Source organism: Bombina bombina, chromosome 2, assembly GCF_027579735.1.
Source record: "Bombina bombina isolate aBomBom1 chromosome 2, aBomBom1.pri, whole genome shotgun sequence".
Taxonomy (NCBI): domain Eukaryota; kingdom Metazoa; phylum Chordata; class Amphibia; order Anura; family Bombinatoridae; genus Bombina; species Bombina bombina.
This window is the reverse complement of record NC_069500.1, coordinates 1,203,400,488-1,203,419,865: the sequence shown is the minus strand read 5'-3', so window position 1 is coordinate 1,203,419,865 and position 19,378 is coordinate 1,203,400,488. Positions and strand designations below refer to the sequence as shown.

Below are 19,378 nucleotides of genomic sequence, written 5' to 3'. Positions count from 1 at the left end.
GCTTTCTTTGTACCCCTCAGTTGGAGGCAAAAGAAAGGTAGGTGGTGGAATTGCAGTATAGCCGATTTGGTAATTACCCAGATTTCTTACATTACCCATAATTTTTTTTAGAACCTCTGGAATGTAATTAGAATTATTTGATGTTGAAAATAATGAAGAATGAACTGTATTTCTATTTACCAAAAGTATTATTTTGGTCACAAACTTATCACAAGTTATTACAAAGAATTTTTTTTTTTTATTTGTGTATTGTAGATTTGAATAATTAATTTTCTCTTCTTGTTTGAATCTTGTCAGATCCCATCATTGCACATTATAACACCTTTTTTTTCTTTTGCAGTTTACTTCCACCACAGTTTCCTCAAGAGAAACCGCATATTAGTGTTTTCCCTCCAATACGGCATCATTTAGTGGACAAACAAGGCATTAATGTGATATGTCCCTTAGTAAACAATGTATGTACTCTTGTTTTTATATAAGACTCCAAACTAAACAGTGAATATTTTTGTTCATAGCTTGTAGGTTTATTTATTTACTACTGTAGATGACTTTTTCTTTCTTTCTCTTTTAGTCTATTAATCAAATATAAATGGAACAAAAAACAGTAATATTAGTGCACTTGATAAACTCATGAGCCAGGGAACCACTGGCAAATTAAAATTGGGCCCTGGCTTCCTTGATTAGAGTCCCAAGACACACATGGGTGCCCTCCACTAACCCTTGCGAACAGCCACCAGCCACACACTAAAATTTAGCTTAGTGAGGTTGGATCCTTTATAGACACACATTATGTGTAGGTGTGTGTGTGTATGTGTGTGTATGTATATGTGTAGGTGTGTGTGTGTGTGTATGTGTATATATATATATATATATATCCGTGCAAATCCCTAAATCCGGAATTCTGAAATCCAAACATTTTAATTGATTTTTTTTAAATTAAATTATCAAAAATTACTATTTTTCTCTGCTTGTAAGTCACAATCTTCTCTGCATGTGTCTTTGGTTTGTTTTTTTTGTTATCTGAAATGCAAAAATTAGTTTTTATTTATTTAAATCTACAAACATTACCTTTCTGATTACAGTACTGTAATATCTTTCTTAAGGTACAAAGCATACAAAATGATTACAAATTATATAAAACTACCTTTGCTTTGTTGTTTACACTTGGTTCCATGCCCTCTCCCAACTGTCTCATTTTTAAAGATGCAAATATTCCAAAATCCAAACCTTTACCAGTCCCAAGCAGTTTGGAGAAAGGGTTTTCTACCTGTGTGTGTATATATGTATATGTGCGTGTGTGTATATATGTGTGTGTGTGTGCGTGTGTGTATATATGTGTGCGTGTGTGTATATATGTGTGTGCGTGTGTGTATATATGTGTGTGTATATATGTGTGTACGTATATGTGTGTGTGTATATGTATATGTGCGTGTGTGTATATATGTGTGTGTGTGTATGTATATATATATACACACACACACATCTCATAGGGATGGGTAAATGTTTCTGGCTCCTACATTTTTGGGCTTTCTCCTAGACTTTGGACAAATATGTTGACCAATGTATTATTGTAGCTGACATAGAACTGAGTAGCAAATGCGTAACATAAGGTAAATTAGCATGTGTTTAAAATATATTATAACATTTTACTTAGTTCCCATAGTATTCTTTGTTGAAGAGAAACCTAGGTAGGTGTCTGGAGCATTACATGGCAGGAAAAAGTGCTGCCATCTAGTACTCTTGTAAACGTATAACATTCCTGCAAAACTTCTACCATATAGTGCTAAAGACACGTGTACACTCCTGAACTTACTTTACTGCTGTTCAACAATAGATACCAAAACAACATTTGATAACTAGATTAGAACGTTGTTTAAAATTGCATGCTCTGTCTGAATCATGAATCGTATCCCTCTACGTCTGAAAACAATAGTATGTGTGTGCCTATAAAAAATACTTTTGTAAGGAGATCAGAAAGTTAGATTAATTAAATTAAAACACGTCACACACACACACACACACATATATATATATATATATATATATATATATATATATATATATATATATAGGGCTGCAACTAACGATTATTTTCATAATCGATTAATCGACCGATTATTTTTTCAATTAATCGACTAATCGGATAAAAAGAGAATCAATAATAGTTTCCTATGTTTTCAATAAAATCCACATGAGTGTTACAAATATAAACTTCAGACTAAAACTTTATATTAACACAACTGTTTCTTCCATTTTTAAGCAGCAGAACACATTTTTATGATTAAACAAAACCACAAACTGTTTGAAAAGAGGTAGAACTAGACAGAGTTAGACTATAACTGTTAATAACATTCTGTTATTCACTCTTTCAGAAACTTTGCATTGAAATGCAAAAATCTTAACATGTCCACATGCTTCTGGCTAAGGGTGGTTCTCTGCAGCTATATTTCCTGCAGCAGAGAAAAGGCTGTTGAGGTGTATAAGTAGGGTTTTGCCAATTTCACCAAAGTGGGATATTTATCTTTGTTAGCTCTTCACCAATGCTAAGTGTTTTCTACCTTGGCAAGGGGCCTCTCAATAAAGTAACCATTGACTTCATTCTAACATAAAAACATCTTGAATATCTATATGCAATGGTAAATAACCAGCTATAAGGTTCGGGGAAATATCTAGTCCGCTCTAAAAATAACGGATATATACTTATAAAAGGTTGAATCTGGTAAATATTATCACAATTTATTAAAAATATAAAAAAAACAATATCAAAAGCACTAAGGACTATATATCAATAACAGGACAAAGCCTTACACATTTATTTATACAGTACATATAATCAGCAATAGCAAGCAATACGCTAATAATTGTGCAAACAGATAATAGTGCACATTAATTTAAATAACTCCCATCAATCTAAGGGCAAGGTATAAATAACAAGCTTGGCACTATATCATGCAAAGCATAGTTCCAAATCCCCTGATTTAATATAAACAATCCAAATGATGACTATTATATCTGGGTTGCACATAAGCCAGGGGTAGTTGTAAACATATACTGTCCTGAAAAAGTGAAAAGTAGACGTCTGTAGACATCCTTTAGGCTAAGGACATAACCATAAAACACAATACCATGTGCAGGAGCTCATTGGAGTGAAGCAGCTGGTGTTGTGCACAGACAAACTAATTGCAAACCAACTAATCGATTATGAGATTCGTTGGCAACTATTTTCATAATCTATTATTATCGATTATGACGATTAGTTGTTGACGCTATTTATATATATATATATATAAAGAAGAAAAGTGTGCATGTGGCGCAAACAGGAGAAATCTGATCCTAAAAATTCTTAAGAAGAGGATAGTAGTAATTAAATGCAGCCCCAATCTATCTACCCTAGAGAGATGGTCCCTAAACCCTCCAACTAGGGTAAAAGAAAATATGAAGGAAAAGAGAAAATGATAGAAAAGGAAGGGCGCAAATAAAATAAATGTTTATAATATATATTAAAATTGACTATTATTCTATAAAAAAATATATATATATAATAAATGTCGCTTGTAAGTTCAGTCTAATATGTCTAATATCCTTATAGTAGATATATAGTTACTGAATACAAATCCAATGTAATAAAACAAAATAGTAGGGAGACAGTAAATAGTTAGCCTATTTTGCTAGTAATACATAGTAAGTATTATAAAACACACAATACAATATAAACACTTCGTGCAAAACACATATTAATAGTGGATGATCTTCTATAAAAATAAAAAGGTAATAAAAAGAAAAATATATACTATATATAAGAGATGAATTATATCAGAAAAACTGCCTTTAATCCAAGAAGCAGATATCTTAAGGGGTGTCTACTTACACTCCTTTACCTCAATCAGTATGAGGTAAGTGCCGCGCAGTATGAGTAGAAAACTCCCTTGAATCACCAGCTGTGTAGAGTATAGGATGATCACTTGCAGGACTGCAGTCAGAGTACTTGTCTTTGTGGGGATAAGACAAACCCCTTTCACCAGATGGCCATGGGCATGTAAAACAAATAGAAACAATAATAGTGCAACCCCGTATGTTAACAGTGACAAATATTTTATTCCATACAGAGGATTTGATGAAGAAGGCTGACAAGCACTAATGCCTTTGAAACGCGTAAGGACTAGGACTAAGTGATTACTACACCAGGACTGCTGTATACACTGCTGTATATTGGTCTCACTTTTGAACTTTAAATACGAAAAAGTTGAGCACAGCCCTTTGGAAAGAGTTTCTATTTTAAATACTGTTGGCTGGGATAACCGGTCTTTGTTTTTATTATACCTCATACATATTTGAGGATACTGAATGTGAGTGCACTGTATGGAATAAAATATTTGTCACTGTTAACATACGGGGTTGCACTATTATTGTTTCTATTTGTTTTACATGCCCATGGCCATCTGGTGAAAGGGGTTTGTCTTATCCCCACAAAGACAAGTACTCTGACTGCAGTCCTGCAAGTGATCATCCTATACTCTACACAGCTGGTGATTCAAGGGAGTTTTCTACTCATACTGCGCGGCACTTACCTCATACTGATTGAGGTAAAGGAGTGTAAGTAGACACCCCTTAAGATATCTGCTTCTTGGATTAAAGGCAGTTTTTCTGATATAATTCATCTCTTATATATAGTATATATTTTTCTTTTTATTACCTTTTTATTTTTATAGAAGATCATCCACTATTAATATGTGTTTTGCACGAAGTGTTTAGATTGTATTGTGTGTTTTATAATACTTACTATGTATTACTAGCAAAATAGGCTAACTATTTACTGTCTCCCTACTATTTTGTTTTATTACATTGGATTTGTATTCAGTAACTATATATCTACTATAAGGATATTAGACATATTAGACTGAACTTACAAGCGACATTTTTTATATATATATATATATTTTTTTTTTTTTACAGAATAATAGTCAATTTTAATATATATTATAAACATTTATTTTATTTGCGCCCTTCCTTTTCTATCATTTTCTCTTTTCCTTTATATATATATATATATATATATATATATATATATATATACATATTCACACACACACACATGACCCCTTGTTATATACAAACTCCCTTTAAATTTGCCACAAAACCTTTTTTTCATGATTAAACCTTTGTTTCCTAAGTGTCAAGTCTTAAATCCTTTATTTCCTTAGTATTTTCATGTGTTTTGTTATGCAAACTTGCAAATAATTATTGTTTACTATAGGTCACAAAAAGTGAAAAAGTTGAAAGTGGTATTGTGGATTGTGCATGAGTGCAACACTAAAAGTTATTGTAAAGTTTAATGAATAAGTTCCCGGTTATTTAAAAATAATCTTAAAAACAGGGGCATTTTCCTGCATTAAACTTTACAGACACTTCTTTTTTAAAATACTTAACTTTGCATTATGGTAAACATAACGCTGATCCTCCGCCCTGCAGATCGATGAGAAATACGGCTTCCTCCAATCATTGTATGCCCCCTTTAGCGTCAAACTCATGATTGGAGAAAGCCGGATCATCATCCATATGCTAATGAAAGAAAGAGCTGCGGGTGGAGGATCAGCGTTATGCTTAGCATAACGCAAAGGTAAGTATTTTAAAATATAAGCGTCATTGTAAAGTTTAATGAATGATTATTTCTAGATACCGGTTCTTACAAAGTGTAAAGGTTTAGTTTATTTAGTTTATTAAGTAGTCTATAAAGTAATGTGTGCCACCATGTTTGAACTAGTTTTCTATTTATCTCTGTCTGTACAGAGATAATTCTATGTTCTACACGGCCTTGTTTGGACAGTCTTTTTTTATGGCCTGTTTTATATCTGTCCCTAATTGTCCTCAGCAGGGGAAACATAACCAATATTCATTTATTTATTATAAATGAAAAAGAAAAAAATAGGATAAATGAGCTAATATCCTGAAACAGAGAGGGTATCCAGCTAATGTATCCTGTTTTTTTTTCTACATTTTTTTCTTTTATAATATTTTACATATGAGGGTCTGCATAAAATTTGGATATAGTAATTTTGATTCTGTAAGCATATTGCTTTCAGAATAGTATTTACTTAATCTTCAGAGTTAAATTACATGAAAAGGGGAACAATTAATAATGAAAGCATATTGCAAAGTTGTTGTTTTTTAACTAAACATAAATTAAACATTTTATATTACAATATCATACTGTTTAATAACCCTTTAACTCACCACTTGTAATACAAATGCTAATGCTGATACGCATCATCCATTAAAAGTATAAGTTCAGCCGCGCTAAGATGCTTCGGTTAAAATATTAACCCATCCACTTGTAGTACCAGATTGTGACTTATTTGTTGTGTGATAATGCACCCTGCGCTGTTAATGCACTGCACTTGTAATCAAGACCATAGTGTCTCTCAGGAGTCGAGATTCCAATCTTGTCAAAAGTCAAGTTCTTAAATTCAAGTCATCACAGTCTTAACAATTTTAGTGCTTTTCCGACTACTTCAGTCCACAGTAATCCATAAAACTTTAAAAAGATGTTTCTTTGGGCTGGATTTTATTATCAAATTTTTAAAGTTTAATTTTCTCCCATTGCTCAAGACTTCTTATCCAGCATACAAATGCATCCAATAATGATTTAAATGAATAATTGTAAAAATACTAATAGTGTCTACAGTGGCTGCCGTTAAATAAACCAGCAACCTTCCTAATCCCATGCCGCTGTTTCCCTCAGTCATAGTTCCCCAACACCTCAAAAATCCCCTTTGAATCTCAACAGCACTCAAAACTGATGGCTCCTGTTACAAAATATCCAGAAGGGGTCCACACACAACAGCAGGACTTTTCTGCTTTGATGACACTATTAAGCCTGTAGCGGACATAATTCCTCCCATTAATTCTTCTATATTTACAAACTTTTCTCATTATTCCTGGTTTGTTAATTAATTAACCTGTAATGCTCGTGGGATACTCCTCTATCAGACCAAACTCGGCCAGTAGTCTTGTTATCCCGGCGTCGAGCCGGAATGATAGGGAATATCCCAGAGCAGAGAAAGTTAGTGAGATGAGGAAGGCGGCACTCGCCACAGGCAGGACAGTCCCCAGCGGCAACAGCAGAGCAGTCCAAGGATGAACCACTAGAATGGTCAGGCAGGGATAGGCAACAGTAAAAGCAGTCCAAGGATAAACCACTTGAATGGTCAGGCAGGCAGGGTTTGGCAACAGTAAAGCAGTCCAAGGGCACACCACTAGAATGGTCAGGCAGGCAGGGTTTGACAACAGTAAAAGCAGTCCTGCAGTTAACGGGTTAAGGCAGGTAGTGTAGTCAGACAGGCAGGTTCAGCAACAGTTATCAGGCAAGAAAGAACGATCTGTCACACCCAGGAGCACACAAAATAACACCAATACTTGGGCAGTGACAGATCGTTCTTCGAGCATTTAAATAGGCGCAGATTTGCGCCACTGAGCTCAGACCGGGCATCCGGAGCGTGCGACGATGACGTCAGCGGCGCATGCACCCGAAGCCGACACTGCCTCTGGCAACGAGCAGGGAGAAGACGCTGCTCCCCTAGCAACGGCTAGAGCGGTGCAGTGTGACAGAACCAGAAATATATGGAGGAGTGTCCTATCAGTTTTGTTGAGAAACTTTCAGTCAAATTTTCTGGGGTACATGACAATTGCAAAATACAGACCAAGTTTAGATGCTGCAATTGGATGTTAAGAAGAAGCCAGAGCTTTTAAATAGAAATGTGAAACCTGTAAAATATATGCCATGGGGAAAAATGGGCCCCTTGATTTAAAAACTTTATTGAATATTTGGAAATGTATTTATTCTCTAAATATCATACAGATCTCTCCGTTATTTAGTGTTGTTTTTTCCCATTCAAGTAGTAATTTTTGTCTAGGTGTAGACTGCTGAAATTCTTAGCATGTATAGAGTTTGTGTCAAAATATTCTTTACTGCAACATACAAAGTTCTAATAAATAAAACATATAAATGCTTAAATCGTCTTACAAAAGTACTTGTTTTATTTCAGTTTACTATGCACTCAGATCTTGGCAAAATTGTGCAGACATTGGTGGAAGAGTTATGGAAGAATCCCCCAACACTGGCTTCTAGTTCTGGCTCATTTCCATAGTAAGTTCTGTTCTGATATATCCTGGAGATAAACAGTTAACTGTTTTACTGCTATTGCAGATTTAACAGCTTCAGATTTTTTTTTTTATCTAAAGTTAAAAATCCATATGTTGTTTAGATGTAAATTGTTTGGTACAAGCCAATCACACAATCACACTGAAGAAATTGATTTATTATTCTAATAAACTGGTTCTATCAACATAATGATGGATAAGGGCTGTAATAAATCAGAGCCTATATGTGTTACAACAGTGTTTCTAAACCATGGACCCTTGCAGGTATATTTTATAAGGAATGCAACAAATAAATATTGATCTTAACTGGTAAAATGAGCAAAAATAAGAGGCAAATAGGTCCCCGAATTTTAATTCAGATCTGTGATACCAGATAACGTGTATAGGCTGCACACACACACCACAAATATATACACTATATGGTCAAAAGTATGTGGACACCAATATGAGCTTGTTAGACATCCTATTCCAAAAATAAGAGCGTTGATATGTCGCTAACCCCCATTTTGTGGCTACAACACTGTTTTCTCTTCTGGGAAGGACTTTAACAAGATTTTGTAGCATGTCTGTGGGAATTTGTGTCTATTCAGCCAAAATAGTATTTGTGAGCTCAGGCACTGATATTAGGTGAAAAGGTTTGGTCCTCAACCAGCATTCCAGTTCATTCCAAAGGTGTTCATTGGGGTTGAAGTCAGGGCAGGCCACTCAAGTTCCTCCACACTAAACTCATCAAACCATATCTTCATGGACTTCACTTTGTCCCCAGGGGCACAGTCAGGCTAGAACAGGTAAGGGTCTTCCCCAAACTTTGATACAAAGTTGAAAGCACACAATTGTCTAAAATGTCTTTGTATTCTGTAGCATTAAGATGACCCTTCACTGAAACTAAGGGGCATAGCCCAAACCATGAAAAACAGACCCAGACCGTTATCCCTCTTCTGCCAAACCTTACTGTAGGCACTATGCATTCCGGTAGGTTATGTTCTTTTGGCATCCGATCTGCCGAACCCAGATTTTTTCATTAGACTACCAGATAGTGAAGTTTGATTCATCACTGCAGAGAACATGTTTCTACTGCTCCAGTGGCAGCTTACATTACATCATGTCAGCCATGCTTGGCATTGTGCATGTTGATATAAAGCTTGTGTACAGCTGACAGAAATGGAAACTCATTTAATGAAGCTCCTGATGCACAGTTTTTTGGCTGATTTTCCTTGCAGTGGCAGTCTGGAACTAGTGATCCAACAAATGATGTTTCACACTTCGGCCCTGCTCTGTTCATGGTCTACCTATACGTAGATGCTTCCACTTCACAATAATAGCTCTTACACTAGACCGGAGCAGATATAGTATGACAGAAATGTCACAAATTGACTTGTGACAAAGGTGGTATAATATTACAGTGCCACAGTCCTTAAGCTCTTTAGTTCATTGTTCTGCCAATGTTTGTCTAAGGAGATTTCATGGCTTTGTGCTTGATTCTATGTAACTGTTAGCAATAGGTATGACTTAGACACCTGAATTCAATAAGGAGAGGTGTCCACATACTTTTGGCTATGTAGTTTACTTTTTTAAATGTTACGCCACTTTCACTACAATAAAAAAAAAAAAACGTAAAATTAAATTTTACATTTTAGCATATGAAGATAAAAGTAATATTTCTGATACCATCTTCCTGCAGCTAAACCATTTATCATATAACTGTGGCACACAAGTGTAGTGCACTTTATCTGGGGCACATTTTATTTTAAATTTTATTGTGCCAAGATAAGTGTACTATGCCTGTGGCACCCGTCTCTGCAGGACTTTTTCACTGTAATGCACTTTCCCTGTAGCACGTTTTTATATCGGCAATTCTCAACTTCAGTCCTCAACTATTTGTAACAGGACAGATTCTAACGAGTTCCTTCCCTGAGCACAGCTGGATCAGCCATTGTGTGCGAGCACATGACCAGATCAGGCAAGGCAATAGCCACCTATTAAAATATTAAATAGTTTTGTTACAGCTTTTAAAATTTTAGGTTGAAAACATTCTCATTGGGCAAACTATACAGTCCCTAGATTTAAAAAGGTACAACAGGATAATGTTGCTCTAAGTGTTTACATTAAAGTGATATGAAACCCAATTTTTTTTCTTTCATGATTAAGATAGGGCATGCTATTTTAAGCAACTTTCTCATTTATTCTATTATTAGGAATGTAACCTTAGGAGACGGACCATTTTTAGTTCAGCACCTGGAAAGCGCTTGCTGATTAATGGCTAAATGTAACCACCAATCGGCAAGCGCTACCCAGGGTGCTGATAATAGGAGTAAATAGGAAAGTTGCTTAAAATTGCATGCTCTATCCAAATCATAAAAGAAAAAAATTGGGTTTAGTATCCCTTTAATTTGAAGTTTTCTCCCAGACTTCAATTCTCTGCATGGAATGCAATAAGATTTTTTACATCTGCAGGACTCACTGATATAGCTTGCCATTCTGTTGTTAGATGTGTTTTTGCTATACAAAACAGCCTTGCTCAAAGCAAAATATAATCATGTGCCAGAAAGTAGATGCCAGTATAAGGTAAAGTGAAAGAGAAAACACACTAGAGAATTTGGCTAAGTATTCTATCCTCGTTATTCCTGGGATAAATTCTCTGTAATTATTTTATGTAGTTAGCAGTTCTACACAAATTGGAGTAGCCCTGTGTTAATTGAGCTGGTTTGTTGTACACTCACCGGCCATTTTATTAGGTACACCTTGCTAGTACCAGGTTGGACCCATTTTTGCCTTCAGAACAGCCTTTATTCTTGGTGGCATAGATTCAACAAGGTGTTGGAAACATTCCTCAGAGATTTTGGTCCATATTGACATGATAGCATCACGCAGTTGCTGCAGATTTATCGGCTATACATCCATGATGCGAATCTCCCGTTCTACAACATCCCAAAGGTGCTCTATTGGATTGAGATCTGGTGACTGTGGAGGCCATTGGAGTAAAGTGAACTGAACTCATTGTCATGTTCAAGAAACCAGTAACCAGTTTGAGATGATTTGAGCTTTGTGACATGGTGCATTATTCTGCTGGAAGTAGCCATCAGAAGATGGGTATACTGTAGTCATAAAGGAATAGACATGGTCAGCAACAATACTCAGTTAGGCTGTGGCATTTAAAAGATGCTCAATTAGTACTAAGGGGCCCAAAGTGTGCCAAGAAAATATCCCTCACACCATTACACCACCACCACCAGCATGAACCGTTGATACAAGGCAGAATGGATCCATGCTTTCATGTTGTTTACACCAAATGCTGACCCTACCATCTAAATGTTGCTGCTGAAATCGAGACTCATCAGACCAGGCAATGTTTTTCCAATCTTTCAATTTTGGTGAGCCTGTGCGAATTGTAGCCTCAGTTTCCTGTTCTTAGCTGACAGGAATGGCACTTGGTGTGGTATTCTTCTGCTGTAGCCCATCTGCTTCAAGGTTCGACGTGTTGTGCGTTCAGATATGGTATTCTGCATACCTTGGTTGTAACAAGTGGTTATTTGAGATACTGTTGCCTTTCTATCATCTCGAACCAGTCTGCCCATTCTCCTCTGACATCAGCAAGGCATTGTCGTCCACACAACTGCCGCTCACTGGATATTTTCTCTTTTTTTGGACCATTCTGTGTAAACCCTAGAGATGGTTGTGCGTGAAAATACCAGTAGATCAGCAGTTTTTTAACTACTCAGACCAGCCCGTCTGGCACCAACAACAACGATGCCATGTTAAAAGTTACTTAAATCCCCTGTCTTCCCCATTCTAATGCTCGGTTTGAACTTCAGAAAGTCGTCTTCACTACGTCTAGATGCCTAAATGCATTGAGTTGCTGCCATGTGATTTGGCTGATTAGCAATTTGTGTTACAAAGCAATTGAACAGGTGTACCTAATAAAGTAGCCGGTGAGTGTATGTGTATATATGTGTATGTGTATATATGTGTGTGTGTGTGTATATATATATATATATATATATATATATAAAACAACATTTTAAATTAGGGGGAGATAAAAGGCGAGTTTAAAATCCTCCACTACACACAAAATATAGAAAAAATAACTCATTGTGTAGTTCATTAACAAATCTAGCCAGGCCCAGAGGCTTGTTTTCCCACAGAAAACCTCTGAATTACATTGTTTCCAATGCAGCAAAGGATTCTGGGTAAGATATGCAAATTAAGTACACAATGACACACCTTTTTACTTCAGTCTGCTTTTCAGCAGGTTCCCTTTACGCCAAAGTATCGCTGTTCACACAGCTTATAAACTTAGCTAGGGTTAGTGCAGTGATTCATAACCATCCCAGGACAGACTGTTTCGTGGTTTTTGCCACTCATCAGCTGGGAGAAGGTTAGAATCACTGCTGGGTGAAGTTGATTCCAGGCAGAATACAACAACATTTTTAAATTAGGGGGAGATAAAAGGCGAGTTTAAAATCCTCCACTATACACAAAATATAGAAAAAAATAACTCATTGTGTAGTTCATTAACAAATCTAGACAGGCCCAGAGGCTTGTTTTCCCACAGAAAACCTCTGAATTACATTGTTTCCAATGCAGCAAAGGATTCTGGGTAAGATATGCAAATTAAGTACACAATGACACACCTTTTTACTTCAGTCTGCTTTTCAGCAGGTTCCCTTTACGCCAAAGTATCGCTGTTCACACAGCTTATAAACTTAGCTAGGGTTAGTGCAGTGATTCATAACCATCCCAGGACAGACTGTTTCGTGGTTTTTGCCACTCATCAGCTGGGAGAAGGATAGAATCACTGCTGGGTGAAGTTGATTCCAGGCAGAATACAACAACATTCTCCCCCTAATTTAAAATGTTGTTGTATTCTTCCTGGAATCAACTTCACCCTCTCCGGTATTAAATCCAAAGTTTTTTCTTTTTGTCGTGACGTTTCGGGGTATTTAGCCCCTTCCTCAGATAGAAAAATACATATACAACACACATCAAACTTACCCTCCTATATACCCCACAAAGTGCAAATGAGTGAACACAGGTGTGTTGGATCTGCATCCCATTAGCACTACTGAGCATGTGCAAATGGCCAATTACGGCAACACACCTGGATCAAAACAAAAAAGCAAATGCGAAATGCACAAGTCTAATTGTAAAAATTGGCAACATCTAAGCTGTAAGCAATTGTTTAATCAATCTTATATTAGCAGCTGGCAAACAATCAGAAGACATTCAGAGATAGACATAATTAACTGCGGATGTCAATGACGATATAGAACACCTGTGCTTACATAGATAGTATGGTTATGTGCAGGGGCAAAAACGTAACATGGGTTGTCACTCCTGTAAATACAGCATCACATAGTATACGATTAGGCTCATGATATTATATAAGCGGCAAACCACACTATACCAACAGTTAAAACAAAAATATAAAAATATAACAACCCAAATACAGTAGATAGTAAACGGGGCCAACCTAAAAGGTCATATGTGTGATAAATTAATGACCCATATACATTAATCAGGGTTCAGTTGACACATACACAACAAGTGGGAAGTAATACTCAACGACAGTGCGCAAATTTAGTTACCTAAGCATGTTTGGCGCAATGTCTTTGACTATGTGTTTAACCTGAAGTGGCTACCGTATCGAAGTATCAGGCCACCCAAGCCCATAGATGTATAATTGTTTACACGTGTCCCCAATGGAAAGCTATTGGTTTTGTGATATAGATCGCTGCAATGTCTTTAACTATGTGTTTAACCTGAAGTGGCTACCGTATCGAAGTACCAGGCCGCCCAAGCCCATAGATGTTTAATTGTTTACACGTGTCCCCAATGGAAAGCTATTGGTTTTGTGATATAGATCGCTGCAATGTCTTTAACTATGTGTTTAACCTGAAGTGGTTATCGAAGAAACGGATGCTACAGATGTAGTGGATGCACTACTTGTAATGGCCTCACCCAAGGTAAATTCTTTACGCATCCTTGGAGCAACAAAAGATACTTTATAAGATTTCGCCTGACCTGTACCACATTGTAGCTGTGGTAAATACTATGTTGGTAAAACGAACGATGACTTGAGGACCCGCATGGCTAATCATCGGTGTGCCATCAGAAGTGCTTTAGCAACAGGTAAGGCAGACCAACCGGTCGCCAAGCATTTTTTATCTGCCAAGCACTCAGTCTCTGAGCTAAAATACATGATCATTGATCATGTCCCACCTCTGAATAGGGGTGGTGACAGAGCGAAACTGCTGCTACAGAAAGAGAGCAGATGGATTTTCAACCTACAAACTTTAGTGCCTAGAGAACTTAATACCAACATGGATATGCATTGTTTCCTCTGATTTATTATATGAGTCTGCTATTGTGCAAACACACTGCATAATGTTTTCCACTTGGCTGTTTTGCTGAATAGTGTAACATTCAATAATTATGTACCTATCCATATTGACGGGGTGTCTGGCACACTGGCCCACCTATATGCGATGCCTAGCCGCAGTTATGACTGCTGAGATTTGTTCTAATCTGTTGTTTATACATTATGTGTTCTCCACTAGCTTTGTTGCAACATAAGGTCGCTGGGAGTTATTGATGGGTTTAACCAAAGTAACGTGCTAAAACAGCCACAGTCAATAGGTTAAGCACATGGGTAAATACCCCCCACATATTTGGGGAGACAGAAACATACCGGTATGATATTAATGGGCTGATACTGATCGCCTTACCACATTAGAGTATGAATTTGTGAGTTAGACTGAACAAACACATTATTATTATTATTTATAACTAATACTGATATATGGGAATATGTGTTTGCGGGTATTAGGTGTCCAGTTTGTAATCCTTGTGACTCTACAGCGATCTATATCACAAAACCAGTAGCTTTCCAGTGGGGACATGTGTAAACAATTAAACATCTATGGGCTTGGGCGGCCTGGTACTTCGATACGGTAGCCACTTCAGGTTAAACACATAGTTAAAGACATTGCAGCAATCTATATCACAAAACCAATAGCTTTCCATTGGGGACATGTGTAAACAATTATACATCTATGGGCTTGGATGGCCTGATACTTCGATACGGTAGCCACTTCAGGTTAAACACATAGTCAAAGACATTGCGCCAAACATGCGTAGGTAACGAAATTTGCGGATTGACGTTGAGTATTACTTCCCACTTGTTGTGTATGTGTCAACTGAACCCTGATTAATGTATATGGGTCATTAATTTATCACACATATGACCTTTTAGGTTGGCCCCGTTTACCATCTACTGTATTTGGGTTGTTATATTTTTATATTTTTGTTTTAACTGTTGGTGTAGTGTGGTTTGAAGCTTATATAATATCATGAGCCTAATCGTATACTATGTGATGCTGTATTTACAGGAGTGACAACCCATGTTGCGTTTTTGCCCCTGCACATAACCATACTATCTATGTAAGCACAGGTGTTCTATATCGTCATTGACATCCGCAGTTAATTATGTCTATCTCTGAATGTCTTCTGATTGTTTGCCAGCTGCTAATCTAAGATTGATTGAACAATTACTTACAGCTTAGATGTTGCCAATTTTTACAATTAGACTTGTGCATTTCGCATTTGCTTTTTTGTTTTGATCCAGGTGTGTTGCCGTAATTGGCCATTTGCACATGCTCAGTAGTGCTAATGGGATGCAGATCCAACACACCTGTGTTCACTCATTTGCACTTTGTGGGGTATATAGGAGGGTAAGTTTGATGTGTGTTGTATATGTATTTTTCTGTCTGAGGAAGGGGCTAAATACCCCGAAACGTCACAATAAAAAGAAAAATCTTTGGATTTAATACCGGAGAGTGCCTGTCTATTTTTGAAGTGTGGATACGAATGTTCAGGAGCACCCTGGATAATTGCCTTATTTTTTTGGAGAGTGCTGGTCTATAATTGAATGAAGTGTGTGTGTGTGTATATATATATATATATATATATATATATATATATATATATATATATATATATATATATTTCTTTCATGTAATTAGCAAGAGTCCATGAGCTAGTGACGTATGGGATATACATTCCTACCAGGAGGGGCAAAGTTTCCCAAACCTCAAAATGCCTATAAATACACCCCTCACCACACCCACAATTCAGTTTTACAAACTTTGCCTCCTATGGAGGTGGTGAAGTAAGTTTGTGCTAGATTCTACGTTGATATGCGCTCCGCAGCAAGTTGGAGCCCGGTTTTCCTCTCAGCGTGCAGTGAATGTCAGAGGGATGTGAGGAGAGTATTACCTATTTGAATGCAGTGATCTCCTTCTATGGGGTCTATTTCATAGGTTCTCTGTTATCGGTCGTAGAGATTCATCTCTTACCTCCCTTTTCAGATCGACGATATACTCTTATTTATATACCATTACCTCTGCTGATTTTCGTTTCAGTACTGGTTTGGCTTTCTACAAACATGTAGATGAGTGTCCTGGGGTAAGTAAATCTTATTTTCTGTGACACTCTAAGCTATGGTTGGGCACTTTATTTATAAAGTTCTAAATATATGTATTCAAACATTTATTTGCCTTGACTCAGAATGTTCAACATTCCTTATTTTCAGACAGTCAGTTTCATATTTGGGATAATGCATTTGAATCAATCATTTTTTCTTACTTTAAAAAATTTGACTTTTTTTCCCTGTGGGCTGTTAGGCTTGCGGGGGCTGAAAATGCTTCATTTTATTGCGTCATTCTTGGCGCGGACTTTTTTGGCGCAAAAAATCTTTTCTGTTTCCGGCGTCATACGTGTCGCCGGAAGTTGCGTCATTTTTTGACGTCCTTTTGCGCCAAAAATGTCGGCGTTCCGGATGTGGCGTCATTTTTGGCGCCAAAAAGCATTTAGGCGCCAAACAATGTGGGCGTATTATTTGGCGCCAAAAAATATGGGCGTCGCTTTTGTCTCCACATTATTTCAGTCTTATTTTTTCTTTGCTTCTGGTTACTAGAAGCTTGTTTATTTGCATTTTTTCCCATTCCTGAAACTGTCATTTAAGGAATTTAATCAATTTTGCTTTATATATTGTTTTTTCTCTTACATATTGCAAGATGTCTCACGTTGCATCTGAGTCAGAAGATACTTCAGGAAAATCGCTGTCTAGTGCTGGAACTACCAAAGCTAAGTGTATCTGCTGTAAACTTTTGGTAGCTATTCCTCCGGCTGTTGTTTGTATTAATTGTCATGACAAACTTGTTAAAGCAGATAATATTTCCTTTAGTAATGTACCATTGCCTGTTGCAGTTCCCTCAACATCTAAGGTGCAGAATGTTCCTGATAACATAAGAGATTTTGTTTCTGAATCCATCAAGAAGGCTATGTCTGTTATTTCTCCTTCTAGTAAACATAAAAAATCTTTTAAAACTTCTCTCTCTACAGATGAATTTTTAAATGAACATCATCATTCTGATTCTGATGACTCTTCTGGTTCAGAGGATTCTGTCTCAGAGATTGATGCTGATAAATCTTCATATTTATTTAAAATGGAATTTATTCGTTCTTTACTTAAAGAAGTACTAATTGCTTTAGAAATAGAGGATTCTGGTCCTCTTGATACTAATTCTAAACGTTTAGATAAGGTATTTAAATCTCCTGTGGTTATTCCAGAAGTTTTTCCTGTTCCTAATGCTATTTCTGAAGTAATTTCCAGAGAATGGGATAAATTGGGTAATTCATTTACTCCTTCTAAATGTTTTAAGCAATTATATCCTGTGCCGTCTGACAGATTAGAATTTTGGGACAAAATCCCTAAAGTCGATGGGGCTATTTCTACCCTTGCTAAACGTACTACTATTCCTACGTCAGATGGTACTTCGTTTAAAGATCCTTTAGATAGGAAAATTGAATCCTTTCTAAGAAAAGCTTATCTGTGTTCAGGTAATCTTCTTAGACCTGCTATATCTTTGGCTGATGTTGCTGCAGCTTCAACTTTTTGGTTGGAGACTTTAGCACAACAAGTAACAGATCATGATTCTCATAATATTATTATTCTTCTTCAGCATGCTAATAATTTTATCTGTGATGCCATTTTTGATATTATCAGAGTTGATGTCAGGTTTATGTCTCTAGCTATTTTAGCTAGAAGAGCTTTATGGCTTAAAACTTGGAATGCTGATATGGCTTCTAAATCAACTCTACTTTCCATTTCTTTCCAGGGTAACAAATTATTTGGTTCTCAGTTGGATTCCATTATCTCAACTGTTACTGGTGGGAAAGGAACTTTTTTACCACAGGATAAAAAATCTAAGGGTAAAAACAGGGCTAATAATCGTTTTCGTTCCTTTCGTTTCAACAAAGAACAAAAGCCTGATCCTTCTTTCTCAGGAGCAGTTTCAGTTTGGAAACCATCTCCTGTCTGGAATAAATCCAAGCCTTCTAGAAAGGCAAAGCCTGCTTCTAAGTCCACATGAAGGTGCGGCCCTCATTCCAGCTCAGCTGGTAGGGGGCAGGTTACATTTTTTCAAAGAAATTTGGATCAATTCTGTTCACAATCTTTGGATTCAGAACATTGTTTCAGAAGGGTACAGAATTGGTTTCAAGATGAGACCTCCTGCAAAGAGATTTTTTCTTTCCCGTGTCCCAGTAAATCCAGTGAAAGCTCAAGCATTTCTGAATTGTGTTTCAGATCTAGAGATGGCTGGAGTAATTATGCCAGTTCCAGTTCTGGAACAGGGGATGGGGTTTTATTCAAATCTCTTCATTGTACCAAAGAAGGAGAATTCCTTCAGACCAGTTCTGGATCTAAAAATATTGAATCGTTATGTAAGGATACCAACGTTCAAAATGGTAACTGTAAGGACTATCTTGCCTTTTGTTCAGCAAGGGCATTTTATGTCCACAATAGATTTACAGGATGCATATCTGCATATTCCGATTCATCCAGATCATTATCAGTTCCTGAGATTCTCTTTTCTGGACAAGCATTACCAGTTTGTGGCTCTGCCGTTTGGCCTAGCTACAGCTCCAAGAATTTTTACAAAGGTTCTCGGTGCCCTTCTGTCTGTAATCAGAGAACAGGGTATTGTGGTATTTCCTTATTTGGACGATATCTTGGTACTTGCTCAGTCTTTACATTTAGCAGAATCTCATACGAATCGACTTGTGTTGTTTCTTCAAGATCATGGTTGGAGGATCAATTCACCAAAAAGTTCATTGATTCCTCAGACAAGGGTAACCTTTCTGGGTTTCCAGATAGATT

At 36.7% G+C, this 19,378-nt stretch overlaps 1 protein-coding gene across 1 annotated transcript in view; it reads left to right on the top strand.

The window, feature by feature from the left end:
* The window catches only part of VPS37A (VPS37A subunit of ESCRT-I), a 104,153-nt gene that overhangs the window by 21,022 nt on the left and 63,753 nt on the right, over positions 1-19,378 (top strand). The window contains 2 exon segments of the mRNA XM_053703921.1: positions 341-455; positions 8,043-8,143. Of these exon segments, the coding sequence (XP_053559896.1) occupies positions 341-455; positions 8,043-8,143 (216 nt within the window).